Here is a 19,448-nt window from a genome sequence, read left to right on the forward strand (position 1 = left end):
CTTCTTTATTGGTTGTGTTTGTGATCGTAAATAACACTACAGTAATACTGGTTTCCCAACTTTATTACTAAGTTGTACTGGCTTTTCAGGTTCCTCGTTCTCAATGGTAATGACTGGTAAGAATTTCTGGGTGAGCTCTAATCTAGCTCTCCTCTACACCCTAATTTATACCGCCTACTTTTTGCAGGTCTTCAATAACCTTGACGTGAATTTCCACGCCATATAAGGAATAAAACTCTTTATTTCCCACAAATAAGACAGGCAACATTACCAATTTTTGGTCTTATCAACCCTAGGTCGATTAACAGCTAGAATTTGATGACTATTTTGATAATGATTATAATTTGACCAAAACATCACTGTTTTTTACGAATAACTATATCCACGTTCATTTAGTACGTATGATATAACTTTATAGACAAAATTGAAGAGACAGTTTTATAAAGACCCACCATTGTCTCAAGGGGCAAAGTGCTACACATCTCCATTTCAACACTATCTAGATAATATTGAGATTAACAGTGGTCTGTAACCTTTAGGAGAGGAAACTCACACGGTTAAGCAGGCAACTCCACTCCTTGTCATGTAGAAGCCTGGGATAAGACAAACTGCTCGCAGCGATCCATCTACGTCATACATCATTATGATCACTGCCCCAATTAGCCGCCATTTAAAACGCCCACGTGATCATTTTGGGGAGGGACTTATCGGCCGGACTAACGCTTTGTGTACACAACAGAGTAAAAATAACGCGAGCACGCACGTGTTTTATGTAATTACGTGTCTTTAGCAAAATGTAAACTTCTTCCAATCCGGTAAAAGCGATATATAATATGTACTAGTTGGTAATATTGCAATAAATTCTTTGCCATTGTAAACTGTCTTTAGAGTTTCAATCTGTTTATCTTTCAAAACAAGGTTAGATACTCCTAAATTTGTCTTTGCAAACAAAACGGCCTCTGTGAAATTACCTTTTATGGGCGCCACCATATTGAATAATTAGAGGACTATTTTGTGTTTCGGCTTTGATTAGTTTGACATCTTTCATACTCACAGCGGCTAAATAAACATATTTAATTTCATTCAATATGACAAAAGAAGAGAAATAAATACTTCTAAAAATTACTAAAAGCATACTCAGTGTTTTCGACTAAAATCGTCGATGTAGGAATTAAAATGTCGGGTAATTAGCTTAGGGCCTGTTCTCAGGCTGAGCTAGATGTAGACAGGCAGCCTAAGTTTGGGATGGGGATAAGAATCACAACTAAGGAGAATGAGCTTCTATTTAAAAGATTTTCAATGGGCTATTTAAAAGACTATGAATGACCTACAGTATTTAAAAGATTTTCAATGGGCTATTTAAAAGAAAAGATTTTCTAAAAGATTTTCAATGGGCTATTTAAAAGATTTTCAATGAGCTATTTAAAGGATTTTTGATGGCTATTTAAAAGACTACGAATGAGCTTCTATTTAAGGGATTATCAATGAGCTTCTATTTAAGGGATTATCAATGAAGGAGACTTTATTCCCTTTATTCTAGCTCCCTGTTTGAAAGTACCTAACAAATTTGTCACAATGTCGCGATAGTATGGTAACTAGCTCTTTTCCAAAGGGTGTGGCCGGGTGGTCTCACTTTGTATGGACAAGATGTTACTGTAAATTCCATTCCATTTATACTCTGAGGTATTAAAGATACACTATAGGAGATTAAAGAACTGGCAGTTCTCACTATAATAGTTAACCAGCAGCTGCCAGGCAGGATACGCCCACATTTCGAGAGATGGATAGAGAACAAGCTAAAAAGAAAGTGTTTTTTCCTACAATCAAGGGCCATAATTCAGGAAATTACATTTCGATATGTGCAAATATCAAAAGGAACCAAGATCTTTGTGTTATAAACTTACATTTCAAGTTTCAACAAAATCAGATAAAAATTGTGACCTCCATAGGATCCACAACCTTCATATACCATATTTTTACGCTATTTGAGAACGCTATAGGGTCCACAACCTTAATGTACCATATTTTTACGTTATTTGAGAACGAACGGCGGCCATTTTGTCTGTCAGTTTTAGGCCGATTGTCACGAAATTCGAACTCAGTCGTCCTTAGGGTGAAACGGTGATATAATAATACGTTTTTTTAAATCGGATAAAAATTATGACCTCTATAGGGTCCACAAGCTAAAAACGCGATTTTTCGTACAATCAGGGGCCATAATTCAGGAAGTTACGTTCCGATATGCACGAATATCGAAAGGAACCGAGATCTTTGGGTTATACGCATACATTTCAAGTTTAAACCAAATCGGATAAAAATTGTGACCTCTACAGTGTTCACAAGCTAAAAATGTGATTTTTCGTACAATCAGGAGCCATAATCCATGAAGTTACGGTCCGATACATGCCAATATCGAAAGGAACCGAGATCTTAGTGTGATAAACCTATATTTCAAGTTTCATTGAAATCGGATAAAAATTGTGACAATATACGTCCACATGAAAATGTGGGCGTATAAAATCTAGATAATATAAAGGGAATATGCTGGAAATTTCAGTCAAATTGATCCACTCTGAACCGAGAATTTAGCGATTGAATTTTAGGCCTAGCCTCCATCATCATTACTAAAGTCCGTAAGATAAAAAAAACATAGTCTTGATTATTCATTTTTTGATTTAATAATAAATGACCGTTGAGCAGCAGATCGGATCCCAATCCAGTAAATATTGCAGGCTAGTGATGACATCCAGAGTTGATTATGGTCTGGATAAGTTAATTAATGTCTAATTAATAACTTAGATAACATTTCAGGCCTAAAGAAAGACCTGTAATAGGCAGATTTAGCTCTTGCATAATGTATGTTTAAGCAATACAAAACAATCTGTTTATTTATAACCGTTTATTATAACCCATGGATATAACAATAACGACTCACAGATATCAATAATAACTATAGAAATAATATAAAAACAATGATATACATGTAGATATGTTGATAATATATGATAAATTAATACACCATATACTCACCCTTAAATAACATGAAAACAATAACTATATATATAATAATTTATAACTTATGTATCTTATCACACTCCTCAGATTGCTAAAGATGCATTATGATCATTCTTGATGTAATTGTTCAAAAATAGATATATTTCAGTCAAATTTCTTTATTCTGAGTGCAGTTACATGTAGGAGTGTTTGAAGTTTTAACGAAATATAGTGTAGATAGTCTTGTTTGTCGAGTATCATTGCTATGACAATAAACAAAGTCTTGATTATCCATTTAGATTTTACATACTGGTAATGCATCTCTAATCATAAACAAATAATTAATCTGAAAGTATAGAGACTGTAAACCCCATTCCCAGAGTTTTCTGTACCCCAAGATCATAAACCTTATTATCTCACATTGGCAGTTCTCTGTATACCAAGAATGTAATTTGAGGAATGTGATTTGGTTAAGGTAAGGAATTTATTTTAAATGCATGTATTATTGCGAGTTCCATTTCCTCAAAAAAAGGGAACAACGGTGGCTTAGTGGGAGAGGGCTTTACATAGGCTAAGCCTGTTCACCAATCCCATTCAGACCGAATAAAATATTATTAAAAAAAAAAAAAATTCCCTGACTAGTTTCCTGTTGTCATAGCACACTGCATGGTCAGGTCTAAAAATTAAGGTCAACTGCAGATTTGGTCAAAGATCACAAGATGTAAACGGGGCTAACCCTTAATACTCGGCAACAATGACGTGTTTACATCTCATGACCTTGACGAGATCTGCAGGTGGCCTTAATATTTAGACCTGACCATGCCCACACTGCATGATTAATGCCCGTCATCATTGCTGAGAACAGTAAAATGTTAAAGATACATTATTGGAGATTCGAAAACGAGTTGGCAGTTTTCACTATAATAGTTAAAATAGTAAACGCAATTTGCTGAAAATTTCATTCAAATTGATCCACTATGAACCGAAAACTAAGCGAATAGTCTCGATTATCTATTTAATCGTTTAATCGAGAAGGAAAGGGATGCAGTAAATCGGCTCACAATCCACTTAAGATCGCAGGCTAGCGATGCCATCTAGAGTTGAATATGGTTTGGATAAGTTAATTAATGTCTAATTAACAATTTAGATAACATTTCAGGCCCATAGAAAGACCTGCAATAGACAGATTTAGCTCTTGCATAATGTATGTTAAAACCCTATTTCATTACATTAAAATGTTCCATTTCTTTGGTTTCCGTTGGTCTTCCCAAAAGACATCTTAGCTGACTAGGCAACAAGCGATTATTGTATACCAAGTAAATAATGCCTGAATTTTTTTTTTAAAGCTACTTGACCCAAGGGTATTTTAATTTTCTGCCTTAATTTTGATTCAACAAGACTGATCACATTATTTTGTTGGCATTTTACAAACCAATTTTTCTTTTCATTTTATGGGGGGGGGGGGGAGGGTAGTATTATTGGCTAAATCTAATGTTAATGAAAATGGTATTGACATAATTCATCACCTAATGAAGCCATGTGTACCAATACAGACAATTCCATTGGCCAAAAGGGTTCACATGGTCTGAACATAATCTTCAATGAAATCATGTCAAATGTCAATGTAGGCATCTAAAAAAACTCTTATACTGCACCAAACCAAATTTTCCGGAGTACTTCCCCCAGGCAATGGACAAGGTACAGTTGTTTGGTTGGGATGAAAACCTGAGGGCCTGTGTGTACACATTGACGTGCATGTAAAAGAACCCTTGGCACTTGAAATTCGATATAGGATTAGGCTGTACAACTGCTGTCCAGGTAAAATTTCCCTCAAGGCACCCTGTATGGAGTATGCCCATTTTTATTAGCTCAGTCGAAGCAGAACAGTATAAAGTTTAACCCCCATTTACGAATAAAGTTAAAGAAGGGATACTGAAATGTACCCTGTCCGTTGGTCCACCCCAGTATGATTTGCATAGCATTTTGTATAAACTGTTCAAGATATTTTCATTGAAAGGAGCTAGCTCACAGACAAGAGATCTAGGGTTCAATCCCTTGAATTTTCCAGTGTTGCTGCTCTTTGTGAGTGAGGCAAGACTGAGGGTCTCACAAGGAACATTGTCTTTGATATATCTAGCTAACTTGGATATATATAAATGTACATTAGCTGGGATATACATGTAGCTGACTGGGATATACATGTAGTTTGCTGGGATACACATGTAGCTGATTGGGAGATACATGTAGCTAGCTGCAATGTACATGTAGCTGATTGGGATGTACATGTAGTTTGCTGGGATGTACATGTAGCTGATTGGGAGATACAATATGCAGCTAGCTGAAATGAACATGTAGCTGATTGGGATGTACATGTAGTTTGCTGGGATGTACATGTAGCTGACTGGGATGTACATGTAGTTGTCTGGGATGTACATGTAGTTGTCTGGGAAATACATGTAGCTGGTTGGGATGTACTAGGATTTTTGATATATTATCTAGTTAGATGGTATTAAGGATGCAACGATATATTACAAAAATGTACATGTAGCTGATTGGGATGTACATGTAGTTTGCTGGGATGTACATGTAGCTGACTGGGATGTACATATAGCTGACTAGGAAATACATGTAGCTAGCTGGGATGTACATGTAGCTGGTTGGGATGTACTAGGATTTTTGATATATTATCTAGTTAGATGGTATTAAGGATGCAACGATATATTACAAAAATGATCGTGATAAATCATGATTATTGCACAATGAATAATTGTGATATCTTGGATTATTATGAGATCATTTATAATGATAATTCAAATAATCATGCTTGAAGGATTCATTATCACGATTATTAAAACTAATAAAAGCGTAACAGTCTTCTTGTTCGCCAGCCATTGTTTCTAACGTAAATAAAAGAAATATTATCCAGACATAGTTGCCAACTGGATAATCAATGGTCAACAATTGGGCCAGTGGAGTTGGTTTCTATGACAAAGACTCTGCTCAACACTGCGTGGGGTAACTAGAAACTGTTTAAGCGAGATGTTTTATTATCCTACTGTCATTTTGATGAGAATTCAGCTGAAAAAAATACATAATACTTTTCAAATTTTATGAATTTGATTCTCCTAAATCATAATGGCGATTATTTTAAAAATAATCATGATATATCGTTATACAACGATTATTGAGAAAGGAGGTGATTATTTTTTCGCCTGACCCAATAATCGCGATTAATCGTAATCCCTGGGGTATCGCTGCATCCTTAGATGATATATACATGGAGACTAGCGTCACACATCACAACCTTAATTCTAACAAACACACACCCACAAAAAACTATTAAAAAGACAAACGCACGAAGACACACCCACAAAAACTATTAAGAAGACACATGCATAAAGACACACCCACAAAAACTATTAAGAATATACGCCCATAAAAACTATTAAAGGACACTATTGGTGCCAGTCATTATCAGATATGTGATAGAGCTGGTTAAACAGATTCCAAATATAATTTTAACACAGATCATTGCTCCGATAGCTGAGTAATACAGGTTTCCTGAATCGGAAGTGCCGAACGCCAAAGGAAAACACGAGTCATCACTCTATATAACTGACTGATGTGACGAGTGATAAATTTACCATGCAGACCCGTGGATATTTGATAATAAAATCCCATAAATGCATTCTGAAATAGGATAAGGGCTCCTTGTTATTCAATGTTAATGAATTCCCATAAAAATGTTCTGAAATCTGCAAGGAAGGCCGAAAATCCCATCATGCCTGGTTGTACTTCCATACATTTGTCCAAATAACGTTTTAAATCGTAATGTATAGGTTGAACAGTGTCGTACAGAAGATAATCACGTACAATATCACAAATATACCACAAAGTTGGCTGAATTATATTCCCTGTGCATTTTCCCGTACTTAGATCGCAGGTGCTCTGACAGTATCTGGTGTATACACAATCTCCGTCACTCCCGCACGTCTTATTAGACATAATGTCGGCTATCATTTTACTAGATTTCAATTCACTCAGGTCACTTAGTACGACCTCATGATCTGCCGTGTGTCCCAGTTTATTTGGTTTAATATTACATAAATAAAAACGCACTCCTTCCGTTTCTGCTAAACCATCTGCTAGTTCTAGCAAACCTAACACCACTTTGACACGATTTTTCCACGCCGGTAGACCCCAACGATATGCATTCTCAGAAAGGGAGGAAAGGATGGTCCGTTTTTCCTTATCATATAACATGTATGAATGATGGAATTGAAGTCCGTACAGACTGCCACAAGTGCCATTGATATTTAACATGGCTGACTGTTTATGAAAGAGGTACAGAAGTAGGAATTCTTCATTGTTCATTAGTTGCCATAGTGATTGGACTTCACCAAGACTTAACTGGAATAAAGAAAACATAAAAGAATTAACTTTTTAAGGGAGGGTGAGGTTGTATGTTGTGGGCACATTAGATCATAAGGTCTGTCATCCAGTCAAATTACATTGTTTTCTATCCGTGTGCTAGGTTACTGCAGTCATGAAACGTATTGCGATTCAGGTGCTGTCAATGTCGTAGAAATAAAACTTTTATATCGTGATATTGATGTGGATCAAAATAAAGACCAAAACAATTTTTAAGAGTGTTTGTGTACCTATGGATAATGTATGACGTGGATAATTAAGAGTGATGGGTTAATTACTGAAGAGACCAAAAAAACATAAAAAAGAATCGCAAGCTACAAAATTTCAAAATGTCTCTGCACAAGTAGGACGTATAAAATATCACACAACAGAGCAAAAATGCTTACCTCTTTATTTTCATTGAAGTCAGCAAATTGAAGAAGCCTATTGATGAGATCCTGATGATTATAGCTAGAACTGGAATGACCAAGTCTACTAGTAAGATATGTTGAACTGTCTTGAGTAAAGGACTCTATCGACAAGCCTACTGGTAACTTGAGTTGGCTATCTGGATGTAATAGAGAAACTGGTGCTCGAATTAATAAATTATCTGGAGTTAGGAATGTCTGAAAAATAAAAACATCAAAATAATAACCAACGAAACCAAACTAATGGTGTTTAACAATAAATACATGACAATAAATCAAAACTACCAGAAAGGTATATTTGTTATCAAAGATAGATTGCCAGGCAACAAAACATACGCCCACAGCAGCTAAATCATTCAAGCGGTCAACAAGGGTTGTCTCATATTTATTCTATTGTAGGTAATTGGGGGCCTTAACAAAACAGTTCCATACAGATCAGATTATAAATTTTGTCGTTTGAGGGTTCACAAGGTTCTACCAACTGAAACAAGGGTCTCAACTCTGGAAGTAATCTACAGAAATTGTTGAAATTTGACATGATTTTTTGTTTTACTAATTTAAATAATGTATATAAATTTCATACAATCACATGATCACTTTTGTCATTCAAACGTTCACAAGGTTCACAATCACCATAACTAGAAATTATTGACGGAAATTGCTGAAATTCAATAGACCTGTTTCACAAATTCAAATGATGCATATAAATTTCATACATATCGGAAGATAACTTTTATCAATTGAGCATTAACAAGGTTGAACAAAGTCAAACAAGGGCGTTCACAAGGTTCAATAAAGTAAAAAGGAGCCATAATTCTAGACGTAATAAACGGAAATTGCTGAAATTCAATAGGATTGTTCTTTTTACTGACTTAAATGGCACATATAAATTTTATACAGATCGGCAGTTAACTTTAGAGGTTAGAGCGTTCACAAAGTGCAACAAAGTGAAACAAGGGCCATAACTCTAGAAGTAATAACCGGAAATTGCTGAAATTCAATAGGATTCTTCTTTTGACTAATTTAAATGACACATGTCAACTTCATACAGAATACAGATCGGAAGAGTGTTCCCATGGTGCAACAAAGTGAAACAAGGGCCATAACTCTAGAAGTAATTGACGGAAATTGCTGAAATTCAATAGGCTTCTACGTTTCACTAGTTTAAATCATGCATATAAATTTCACAAAGATTGGGTGATAACTTTTGGCGTTAACAGGGTTTACAAGGTTCAATAAAGTGAAACAAGGGCCATAACTTTAGATTTAGTAAACGGAAATGGATGAAGTTCAATAGGCTTCTTCTTTTCACTAATTTAAATATTGCATATAAATTTCTGAAAGATCGGATGATAACTTTTGGCGTTAGAGCATTCACGAGGTTCAATAAAGTGAAACAAGGGCCATAACTCTAGACGTAATCGACGGAAATTACTGAAATTCAATAAGCTTCTTTGTTTCACTATTTTAAATCATGCAAATAAATTTCACAAAGATTGGGAAATAACTTTTGGCGTTAACAGTGTTCACAAGGTTCAACAAAGTGAAGCAAGGACCGTAACTCTAGACGTAATAAACGGAAATTATTAAAATTAAATAGGCTTCTTCATCTCACTAATGTAAACAACATATATCAATTTTAAAACAATTGAATGATAATTTTTGGCGTTGGAGCGTTCACAAGAAATTGTGGACAATGGACCGACCGACCGACAGACAGACAGACAAGGGCGATGGCAATATACGTCCACATTTCAATGACGGCGTATAACAATCATTATATTGTTCGAGTTACTCGAAGGGAACAATTTGTTACGACTATAAATATCAATAATGTGGCTTTTATTATGTTTTGCACTTGATGAATGGGGAGTCTGGCAGCAGACAACAGTCCACCAAAGTAGTCGTTTAATTTGTTGTGGGCTAATTTGAGTCAGGCCCGTAGCAAGGGGGGGGCAATGCCCCTCTGAAAAAAGGTTTTGCCCCCTCCCCCCCTGAAAAAAAATTTGCCGACCATAGCTCTAAAATACCTACTGTAGACTGTGCCGGGCCTGATTTGAGTCAGTAATTAATATTATAGCTTGCAATTTTCTCAGGGAGGACATTAACCCAACAAAAAAACAAACAAATAGGATTTCTAATGCGTATTAAACTACATTTCGAGTACCTAGATAAAATGGCCAATTAGACCAGCTATCCCTAATTAGCAGTTTGCCTTGTACCGGGGTTTTGACAGATATGAGACAGATATAGAATGAAATGTAAATATACTATGAAAAAAAAATTAGGATTTCCAATCTGTGATATTTAAATTATACTACATTTCGAGTAGATAAAATGCCCAATTAAGACAGTTATTCCTATTTAGCAGTTTGCCTTGTATCAGGGTTTGGAATCTGTATAACCTAGAAAACCGAGGTGTAAAATAAGGCCAGGTGTCGAAATGTGCCAAAACTTAATTAGAGAGGTATATTTTTAGAGTGTAGATACGACGCAATATAGATAGTAACAGGAAAAGAAGTGTAAGATTGATAGAGGAGAAAGAAAATGAAAAGTAAAAGTTTAATATCTTAAACTAAGCTAGAAATAAATGGATGAATGAAATAAATCTGTTTCTGAAAGCTGAGAAGTTAGTGGTGGGTCCTGTGGGATACTACAGGGTTTATTTTAGTTCTATGAAAGGTGCTCTGTGAGAAAGTAGATATTTCGCAAAATCCAAGTTTCGTAGACTAACTCACAGACATTTCCTGCCACCATCGATTGCTGGAAACAGGGTAATATGGTTTAGTCATCTTGTCCACAGATTAGTCCAATTAAATAGAATAATGTTGATGTAAAACGGACCCCATAAAAAACACTTACCCAAAAATTGTAATTGTCTCACCCTAATAGCTGACACATCTATACTTTCTATATAAGAAAGAGCAAAGTTAAATTTCCTTTTAGACATCATTTGGAGTTCCTAGGGAAGACTTCATGTGGGCTTGTCACCTTTAGGACTCTTAAGGTATTTTCAAACAGAATTTAGTATTCTCAGAAGGACGTTACCACTGCCTCTTTGGCTGAGAGGTTGGGAAACAGACATCATTTAGAGATCTGTTGACGAACCCAAACTAGGTTGTTTCTATCTCCTACCTAAGATACGCAAAACGTGTGAACCTGGCAAAGTTCCAGGTAGGCCAATTATTAGTGGCAATGGAATCCACACTGAATTCATCAGTAGTTTCATAGACGAACATATAAAACATTTCGTCCCTCGTTATCCTAGCTACATTAGAGACACCATCCACTTTGTCCAAAGATTAAAATCCATCGACTTAACACAAGAAAACAATGTTATTCTCGTTACCATGAATGTTACCTCTCTCTATACCAACATCTCCACTAACAAAGGCTTAAGAGCAATAGCCAAAAGTATTCTCACACATCAACCAGATTGGAGAATTCACTCTACATACCCAATTGACTTCTCAAACTTGTATTAACCAAAAACAACTTTGTTTTTAACAACAAACACTACCTTCAAATAGGAGGCACTAGTATGGGCACCAAAGTAGCACCAAGCTTCGCTTGTGTTTTCCTAAGTGAACCAGAACAAGTTATGTTAAAGTACCTTTCAAACCATTAGTCTTTGTCCAGTTATAGATGATATCTTTCTCATCTGGACAAATGGAAATTCTAAATTACAAGAATTCCTACAGCTGATGAATACTTTCCATTACATTCACAGCCGAACTTGACAAAATCTTAACTAGGGTATCCCCCATTCATTTTCTTTGTTTTAAACTACATTTCATCAAACTGTCATTTTCACTGTCATTTAGTTTTTTGCAAAGATGAGTTTGTAGATTTATTGTGGACATATTATGAGGTCTTTCAATCTGATTAAAATACATATTTTGTTTCGTTTTTTTTTTATACTTTAGATGGCCTACACTACATGAAGATATGACAAGTTGTACTTGAAGGTCGTGTCAGGGGTCATACGAGCGGCTTTTGACCCAATGACGTCAAGACATTGATTAATCAATCATCGTTGACGTTTCTAGTGGGTTACCCACTGTTCCGTGCATGAAAAGCCAAGAAATTGACGTAACAGACCGTTTCAATGGCTTATCCCTCACTTCAACCAAAATGCCGGTATAACAACTCTCCTAGATCCTAGTGTAGTAAAGACAAGTAAAACTAAATTTTGAACTATAAAAAAACAAAACGAAATAGGATCTGTGTTTTAATCAGATTGGAGGTCTTTTTTTGTCTATAAGAAATGAAACAGGAGTTTAGCATCATACTGTTATGCCCCGACTGAGCTAATGAAGATGGGCATATGCCATACAGTGTACTACAGCCTACTTTTATATCGATTCAAACCTTAAAAGGGTCTTTTACGTGCACACCAATATGTACTTGTGACGAAAAACCGAGGTCCCTTGTATACATTGGCGTGCACATAAAAAACCCTTGATAGTTGGAATTCGGTATAAGAGTAGATCATAACACTGCTAACCGGGCAAAATTTTCCTCATCATAGCAAACTGGCATATGGTCGTCTACATTAGCCCAGTCGGTGCACAAAAGTAGGACGTTAAACTCCATTTCATTTCAGGTTCGATCATGGATAGAGAATGAACAAATTTCTGTGGAAATCTTTTAATGGATTTGATCATCTGCTGATCAGAAAGAGGCATGTAGAAAACAATAATTTTCTGTGGATACTGGTATTTTAAAACAAAGAATATTAATTAATACCTTGAAATGTTGTTGGTCATTTATACAGTTGGTTAGATGTATAACTCTGTCTATACAGAGACGATAACACATACTACCACTGATTTCATTACGTCTATATTCTTCACACTAAAACATAATAATACAAACATATATTCATCATTATATAAATAATACAGTTATGTATTTATCATTATATAAATAAAACAACTGTGTATTTATCATTATATAAATATAACAACTGTGTATTTATCATTATATAAATAAAACAACTGTGTATTCATCATTATATAAATAAAACAACTGTGTATTTATCATTATATAAATATAACAACTGTGTATTTATCATTATATAAATAAAACAACTGTGTATTCATCATTATATAAATAAAACAACTGTGTATTCATCATTATATAAATAAAAAAACTGTGTATTCATCATATGAATAAAACTGTGTATTTATCATAATATAAATAAAACTGTGTATTCATCATTATACGAATAAAAACAACTGTGTATTTATCATTATATAAATAAAACAACTGTGTATTCATCATTATATAAAAAAAACAACTGTGTATTCATCATTATATAAATAAAACAACTGTGTATTCATCATATGAATAAAACTGTGTATTTATCATAATATAAATAAAACTGTGTATTCATCACTATACGAATAAAAACAACTGTGTATTTATCATTATATAAATAAAACAACCGTGTATTCATCACTATATAAATAAAAAAACTGTGTATTCATCACTATATAGTTGTGTATTCATCATTATATAAATAAAACAACCGAGTATTCATCATTATATAAACAAGCCAACAGTGAGGCTGATGTCCCCCGCCAAAATACCAAAATAAATAGATGACACATTAATTTATCGCACATTTATTTTTTTTAAAGTATCAAGCAATCAAACTGATTATCAACTATACACTTAAGTTTCATCACTCTCTATCAAAGTTATCTTGTCCTAAAGCATCAACCAACAAGGCATTGACCTAATCAACACATACACCAAGTTTGAACATTCTAGCTCAATTAGGAAGAGAGTTATCGTGCCCCAAAGTATCAACCAATCAAATTGCTTATCTCTGCTTACCCTAAGCGGAAAATGCTCATCTAATCAAATTGCTTATCTCTGCTTACCCTAAGCGGAAAATGCTCATCTTCGAACTCCATCAAGGCATTGACCTAATCAACACATACACCAAGTTTGAACATTCTAGCTCAATTAGGAAGAGAGTTATCGTGCCCCAAAGTATCAACCAATCAAATTGCTTATCTCTGCTTACCCTAAGCGGAAAATGCTCATCTTCGAACTCCATCAAGGCATTGACCTAATAAACACATACACCAAGTTTGAACATTCTAGCTCAATTAAAAGTTATCGTGTCCCAAATCATCAACCAATCAAATTGCTTATCTCTGCTTACCCTAAGCGGAAAATGCTCATCTTCGAACTCCATCAAGGCATTGACCTAATCAACACATACACCAAGTTTGAACATTCTAGCCCAATTAGGAAGAGAGTTATCGTGTCCCAAAGCATCAACCAATCAAATTGCTTATCTCTGCTTACCCTAAGCGGAAAATGCTCATCTTCGAACTCCATCAAGGCATTGACCTAATAAACACATACACCAAGTTTAGCATTCTAGCTCAATTAGGAAGAGAGTTATTGTGTCCCAAAAAGTGTGACGGACAGACAGACGGACAGACAGACGGACAGACAGACAGACGGACGAACCCATTTTAATAGTCCCCTATAGTCGAAAGGCGGGGGACAATAAAACAACTGTGTATTCATCATATGAATAAAACTGTGTATTTATCATTATATAAATAAAACTATGTATTTATCATTATATAAATAAATACAACTGTGTATTTATCATTATATGAATAAAACAACTGTGTATTCATCAGTATATAAATAATACAGTCGCTAGTGCTGGGTATTGCCACTGCTGTCACGGTCCGATTCAGGTGCTACGCTACAATTTGTATCACAATTCATAACCAGGTCAATATTTACCAAGAAAACAAGAGGATAAATGAATAATTGATGTCGCAGATTATCACGATATTGACCTGGATAAAAACAGGAACCAAAAAAGTTTAAAGAGTGTTTGTGTACCTATGGATAATGTGTGACGTTGATAATTAAGATTCAACAATATATCATCAATCTTTAAAATGCTTTATGGACGATTATTGGCAATATTGATATTTTCTGCCAGTCCTAGTGGTTATATAAATCATGTCTATACTATTACAAAGGACATAGGAGTGGGTGGGGCTTTAGTGCCCTTTCAATAATTGCATGACTATCGATAATTCAAATCTGTATCGTTTATCAATCTTTAAAATGCTTTACCGACAATTATTGGCAATATTGATATTTACTGCCAGTCCTAGTGGTTATATAAATCATGTCTATACTATTACAAAGGACATACGAGTGGGTGGCGGGGGTGCCTTAGTGTCCTTTCAATATTTTTGTCCCAAAATATAATTATTCACCAAATTTTATCATGGTAAGTTCTGATAGAGACAACATATATGTAGGGGCTTCATTTTCAGTTTGAGTAATCAATTCGTCGGTTTGTGGCGTGGTTTCGGTTCCCCACTTATACCTGAAAAGAAGTAAGGTAACCTGTCCAACCTCATGGGTTTTCTCTCAGTCTTCGGGTTTCCTCCCACTGCTAAAGACCCCTACGCAAAAGGAAATTAAGGAAATTAATGAAATAAAAATGAACCACAAGTTGGTCCCGAAATGACCTAGTTTGTGTCCAGTAGATCTCTCTCTCTCTCCCCCCTTCCCTCTCTCTCTCTCTCTCTGTAGAATAACATTATCCCAAAAAACAGCACAGATTCTGGTTTCAGCTCAAAAAATGTTATCCATTGATTGAAAACGATAATATCATAAAACTTACCAGTTTTTGTAAAATTTGTTTTCCGTTACATTGATTAACTCTACTTGTCAGTATGATAATAACTAGTATTATAAAGATGAAGAAGGCTGTAACAGCTATCACTATTGTATCTTTTACCTGTAAAAAAAATAAAAATAAAACATAAACATTTGTATTGGAATTTCCACATGTGGGCTTCCAGGTCAATCAGACTATAACTTTAGCCTTTATCGTGTCCACAAGATTTTTCAAATTGATCAATGTCATTACAATGAGAATTAGTAAGTTTCTTTCTCTTAGAAACTTTAATGCTATATAAATTTCAAATCAATTAGATAATAGCTTCAGTCTATAGAGCATCTACCAAGATTTTTCACATGAATCAAGGGTGACATCTCTGACAGTAATCATTAATAAGCAATTGCCATCCAAGATACGCCCACATTTCGAAAGAAGTAAGAGATGGACAGAGAATAAGTTAAAAAAAAATAAGCAATTTTCCGGACAATCATAGGTCATAATCCAGGAAGCTCCGATCTAAGCCGGTCTTGTAATGCAAGTATCGAAAGGAACCTAGATCTTTGGGATATAAACATATATTTTAAGTTTCATCAAACCCAGATAAAAATTGTGACCTCTAGATTGTCCACAACCATGGTATTACCTACTTTTACAATATTTGCGTACAAGGAGTGGCGATTTCTCAGAATGAGGGTGAGCGAGTTTTAACACACCCACTTGACACAAACATTACTGTTCTTAGATCTGGTATATTTTTTATTTCAATAATTTGATTGCGCGTAGGGGTCTTTAGCAGTGAGAGGAAACATGAGGACACAGAGAAACTCACGAGGTTTAACGTCCACTCAACACAAACTAGGTCATTCTTGAATTAACATATGGTTCAATTTTATTTCATTAATTCGCTTGCATGTAGGGGGCTTTAGCAGTGGGATTAAACTGGAGGAACTGGTGAAAACCTACAAGGTTGGACAGGCTACCCTACTCATGTACAAGCTGGAAATCGCAACCGCGCCGCTTGATTCAGTCACAAACCTTGTGACTTCATCATTGCATTCCAGCTTTAATCATATAAATAATTTCCAAAAATTATAAATATTACCACCGTTATAAATATTTCAACAATTATAAAAATTTCCAACCAAGCACCTATGTCTCAACAGTAGCTCATCCGAAAGGAAAACTTGGATGTTGATCAAATTTGTTAAGAAGTAAGATATCTATGGTGTTCACAGGTCTCATCTCGTTAAAGGTCCCTTGGAAATAGCAAAATATTCGTAGACTGTAGTACCATTATCAGTGCAAAATTTACCCCTGTCTATATTAGTCTAGTTGGCTCAGAAAAAAGTATGGCATTAATAATACCCTTCTTTTTCAATTTGGGGGGTTGGATGGCCGAATGGTTAGCATATGTGCACTGTATCATAAGGTCTGTCATTGAGTCAATTGGTGTGGTTTCTATTCCCCGGTTGTACCTGACAAGGAGTACGTAGGGTCGCCTGTCCAACCTTGTGGGTTTTTTCTCCGGGTCCTCTGATTTCCTCCCAGGTGCAAAGTGAATTATTGAAATGGAGTTGAACCATTCATGTATTAGTCCCAAAAACACCTAGTTTGTGTCGGGTGGACGTTAAACCCCATTGCGCTCTCTCTCTCTCAATTCTATTATGTAATGTGTAGGTCTGTCATTAAGAAATAGACTCCATGATGATAATACTGACAATATAAATCAAAGAAAGAAATTCTACATAGGCCCAATAGCTGTCTGAAGTTGATCTGAGATCTAATTATTTCCCACCATATTCGGCTCCAGTTATATTTATAAAAACTTTGATTACGATGTCATTTATTTTGTTCCAATCTTTAACCCTGCAATGTAACCTATCCAACTCCATCCTCAAAATGTCCTCCCAGGAATAGTTTTATTCATATTAGACAATTGTATTCCAAATGGCTATAACCCCAAAATGACCACGAAATTATTTCCATATACGCTTACCAATAATTCACCATGTATAGAATAGTTTGATTAGTCAACAAGATCACATCTGAATGTCGACTCTAATAGTCCACAACTGAAAGTGGAAATGTCCAGCTGAATGTTTGATTGAAAAACATATGATGTTTTGCAAATGTTCGTCCATAGAAAAGAATTTGCCATACAAAAATTATATCTAGGTAACAAATTCTATATTAAACCCTCAAAATGATTATTATTCTTATATAAATGAATAATAATCTATCCAAAATTTAGAAACATGCCATTTAGGCAGTAACTGAGATGGATATAAACTTACTTGACGAATTCAATGAAAACCAATTACTCTTCGAAATAAGCTATTTGTGCACCACGATCGCCTGGACATCCTTCAGAGGCAACGAGTTTAATTTCCTCGTGGTAAATTTAAGTACAAACGATTTTCAGTGGATGAGCTAAAAACCTCTATACGGAATGCCATAAACCAGAAATGAGTTGAAAAGGATGCCGATACATTATTGAAATCTGTTCTTGGTTGATCTGTTTACTCTTAGAAGTTTGTTTTACTCCTTTCATTGTATGAAAGCATGCTCATTCTCAATCAATCAGTTTCTTACATTCCTTACAACATGTTATTGCTGCTCTTGTACGTTGTGCTTCTCTATTGCTTCAGTGGCTGAAAATGTCAGAATAATTTCTGATTTTTAAACTGATACCTTGATTATTTTTCCACTATGGCGCTTTCAACTGCATTTCTGAATATAGCATCGTATTCCGCGACCCAGAAAACCATTGAAAAGAAATATTATATATATGCCATATATCTCACATAATTTTGGGAGTATAACGGCAAAAAGCCATATTTTGGCAACCATTTTGGAAAATGGTAGCTGTACTGACCGATAGACACACATTAGGTCAAAAAGTTTAACGGATTGTAGTGTGAGTATTTTATGAAGAATTGTCGTATTTACCTTCCCCTACTTTAAATAAAGAAAATATGTCAGTTGATGATGTAGTAAAACATACATACAAGAAAATTCAATCATCGACATTGTGTACCCTTGTATATCAAAAAAAATATCAAATTTGTTTCCATGGAAACTCCAAAAATGATTAAATCAAAGAAATTTCTAATAAGGAGAGAGAGAGAGAGAGAGAGAGAGAAATGGGGGTTAACGTCCTCTTTACACAAACTAGGTTATTTCAGGACTAACACATGGTTCAATTTCATTTCAATAATGTGCATGCGCGTAGGGGTCTTTAGCAGCGGGAGGAAACCGGAAGACCCGGAGATGGACAGGCGACCCTACTCCTTGTCATGTACAACCAGGGATTCGAAACCACGCCAGTTGACTCAATGACAGACCTAATGATACAGCGCTCACGTGCTGACCATTCGGCCATCCAAACCCCCTTTTAATAAGGAAATAGCACAACTATTATAATAGGTTTATGTGTTTCATAAAGATATTTTCAAAAGTTTATGAGATGGACAAATGGTGGCCTGTTTCAATATTCCTCCCATAACTACGCTTGGACCGGGAGCAGGGCAATAAAACGAAATGTAATTGCCGTCCAATTTTAATCAGACTGGAAGCCTAGCTGTCAATAAATTGTTATAAAACTGAAACCCACCTTACAGCAAAGGCCAAAATATATCTTACAAGGTCCCATTGAAAAACTGAAGACACTGAGTTGGCTTCTACTAAACTTTTCATAACACAAGAGATCTCAGGAAACTTAGTTGGCTTCTACTAAACTTTTCAAAACACAGAGATCTCAAGAAAATGAATTCGCTTCTACTAAACTTTTAAAAAAACACAGTTCTCAAGAAACAGGGTAAGCCTATTCTAAATTTATCAAATCACAGTATTAACATAACCAGTCTCCAAGCCATCATTTCACTAGTTATGTTGATGCATAAAGCAAATGGTTATAAATAAAATATATCTAATTA

The 19,448-nt window shown here is 35.1% G+C and overlaps 1 protein-coding gene across 2 annotated transcripts in view; it reads right to left on the minus strand.

Moving 5' to 3' along the window:
* Positions 1 to 2,883: 2,883 nt before the first annotated feature.
* LOC126808648 (divergent protein kinase domain 1A) overlaps positions 2,884 to 19,448 on the minus strand; it is a 29,158-nt gene continuing 12,593 nt past the window's right edge. For both annotated transcript variants that reach the window (XM_050533552.2, XM_050533553.2), the window contains 4 exons: positions 15,514 to 15,630; positions 12,582 to 12,689; positions 7,812 to 8,030; positions 2,884 to 7,404 (listed from right to left, as the gene is read on the minus strand). In XM_050533552.2, the coding sequence (XP_050389509.1) occupies positions 6,709 to 7,404; positions 7,812 to 8,030; positions 12,582 to 12,689; positions 15,514 to 15,630 (1,140 nt within the window). In that variant the 3' untranslated portion in view covers positions 2,884 to 6,708. The remainder of the gene's footprint in view (positions 7,405 to 7,811; positions 8,031 to 12,581; positions 12,690 to 15,513; positions 15,631 to 19,448) is intronic.

Source organism: Patella vulgata, chromosome 1 (genome assembly GCF_932274485.2).
Source record: "Patella vulgata chromosome 1, xgPatVulg1.2, whole genome shotgun sequence".
Lineage (NCBI taxonomy): Eukaryota > Metazoa > Mollusca > Gastropoda > Patellidae > Patella > Patella vulgata.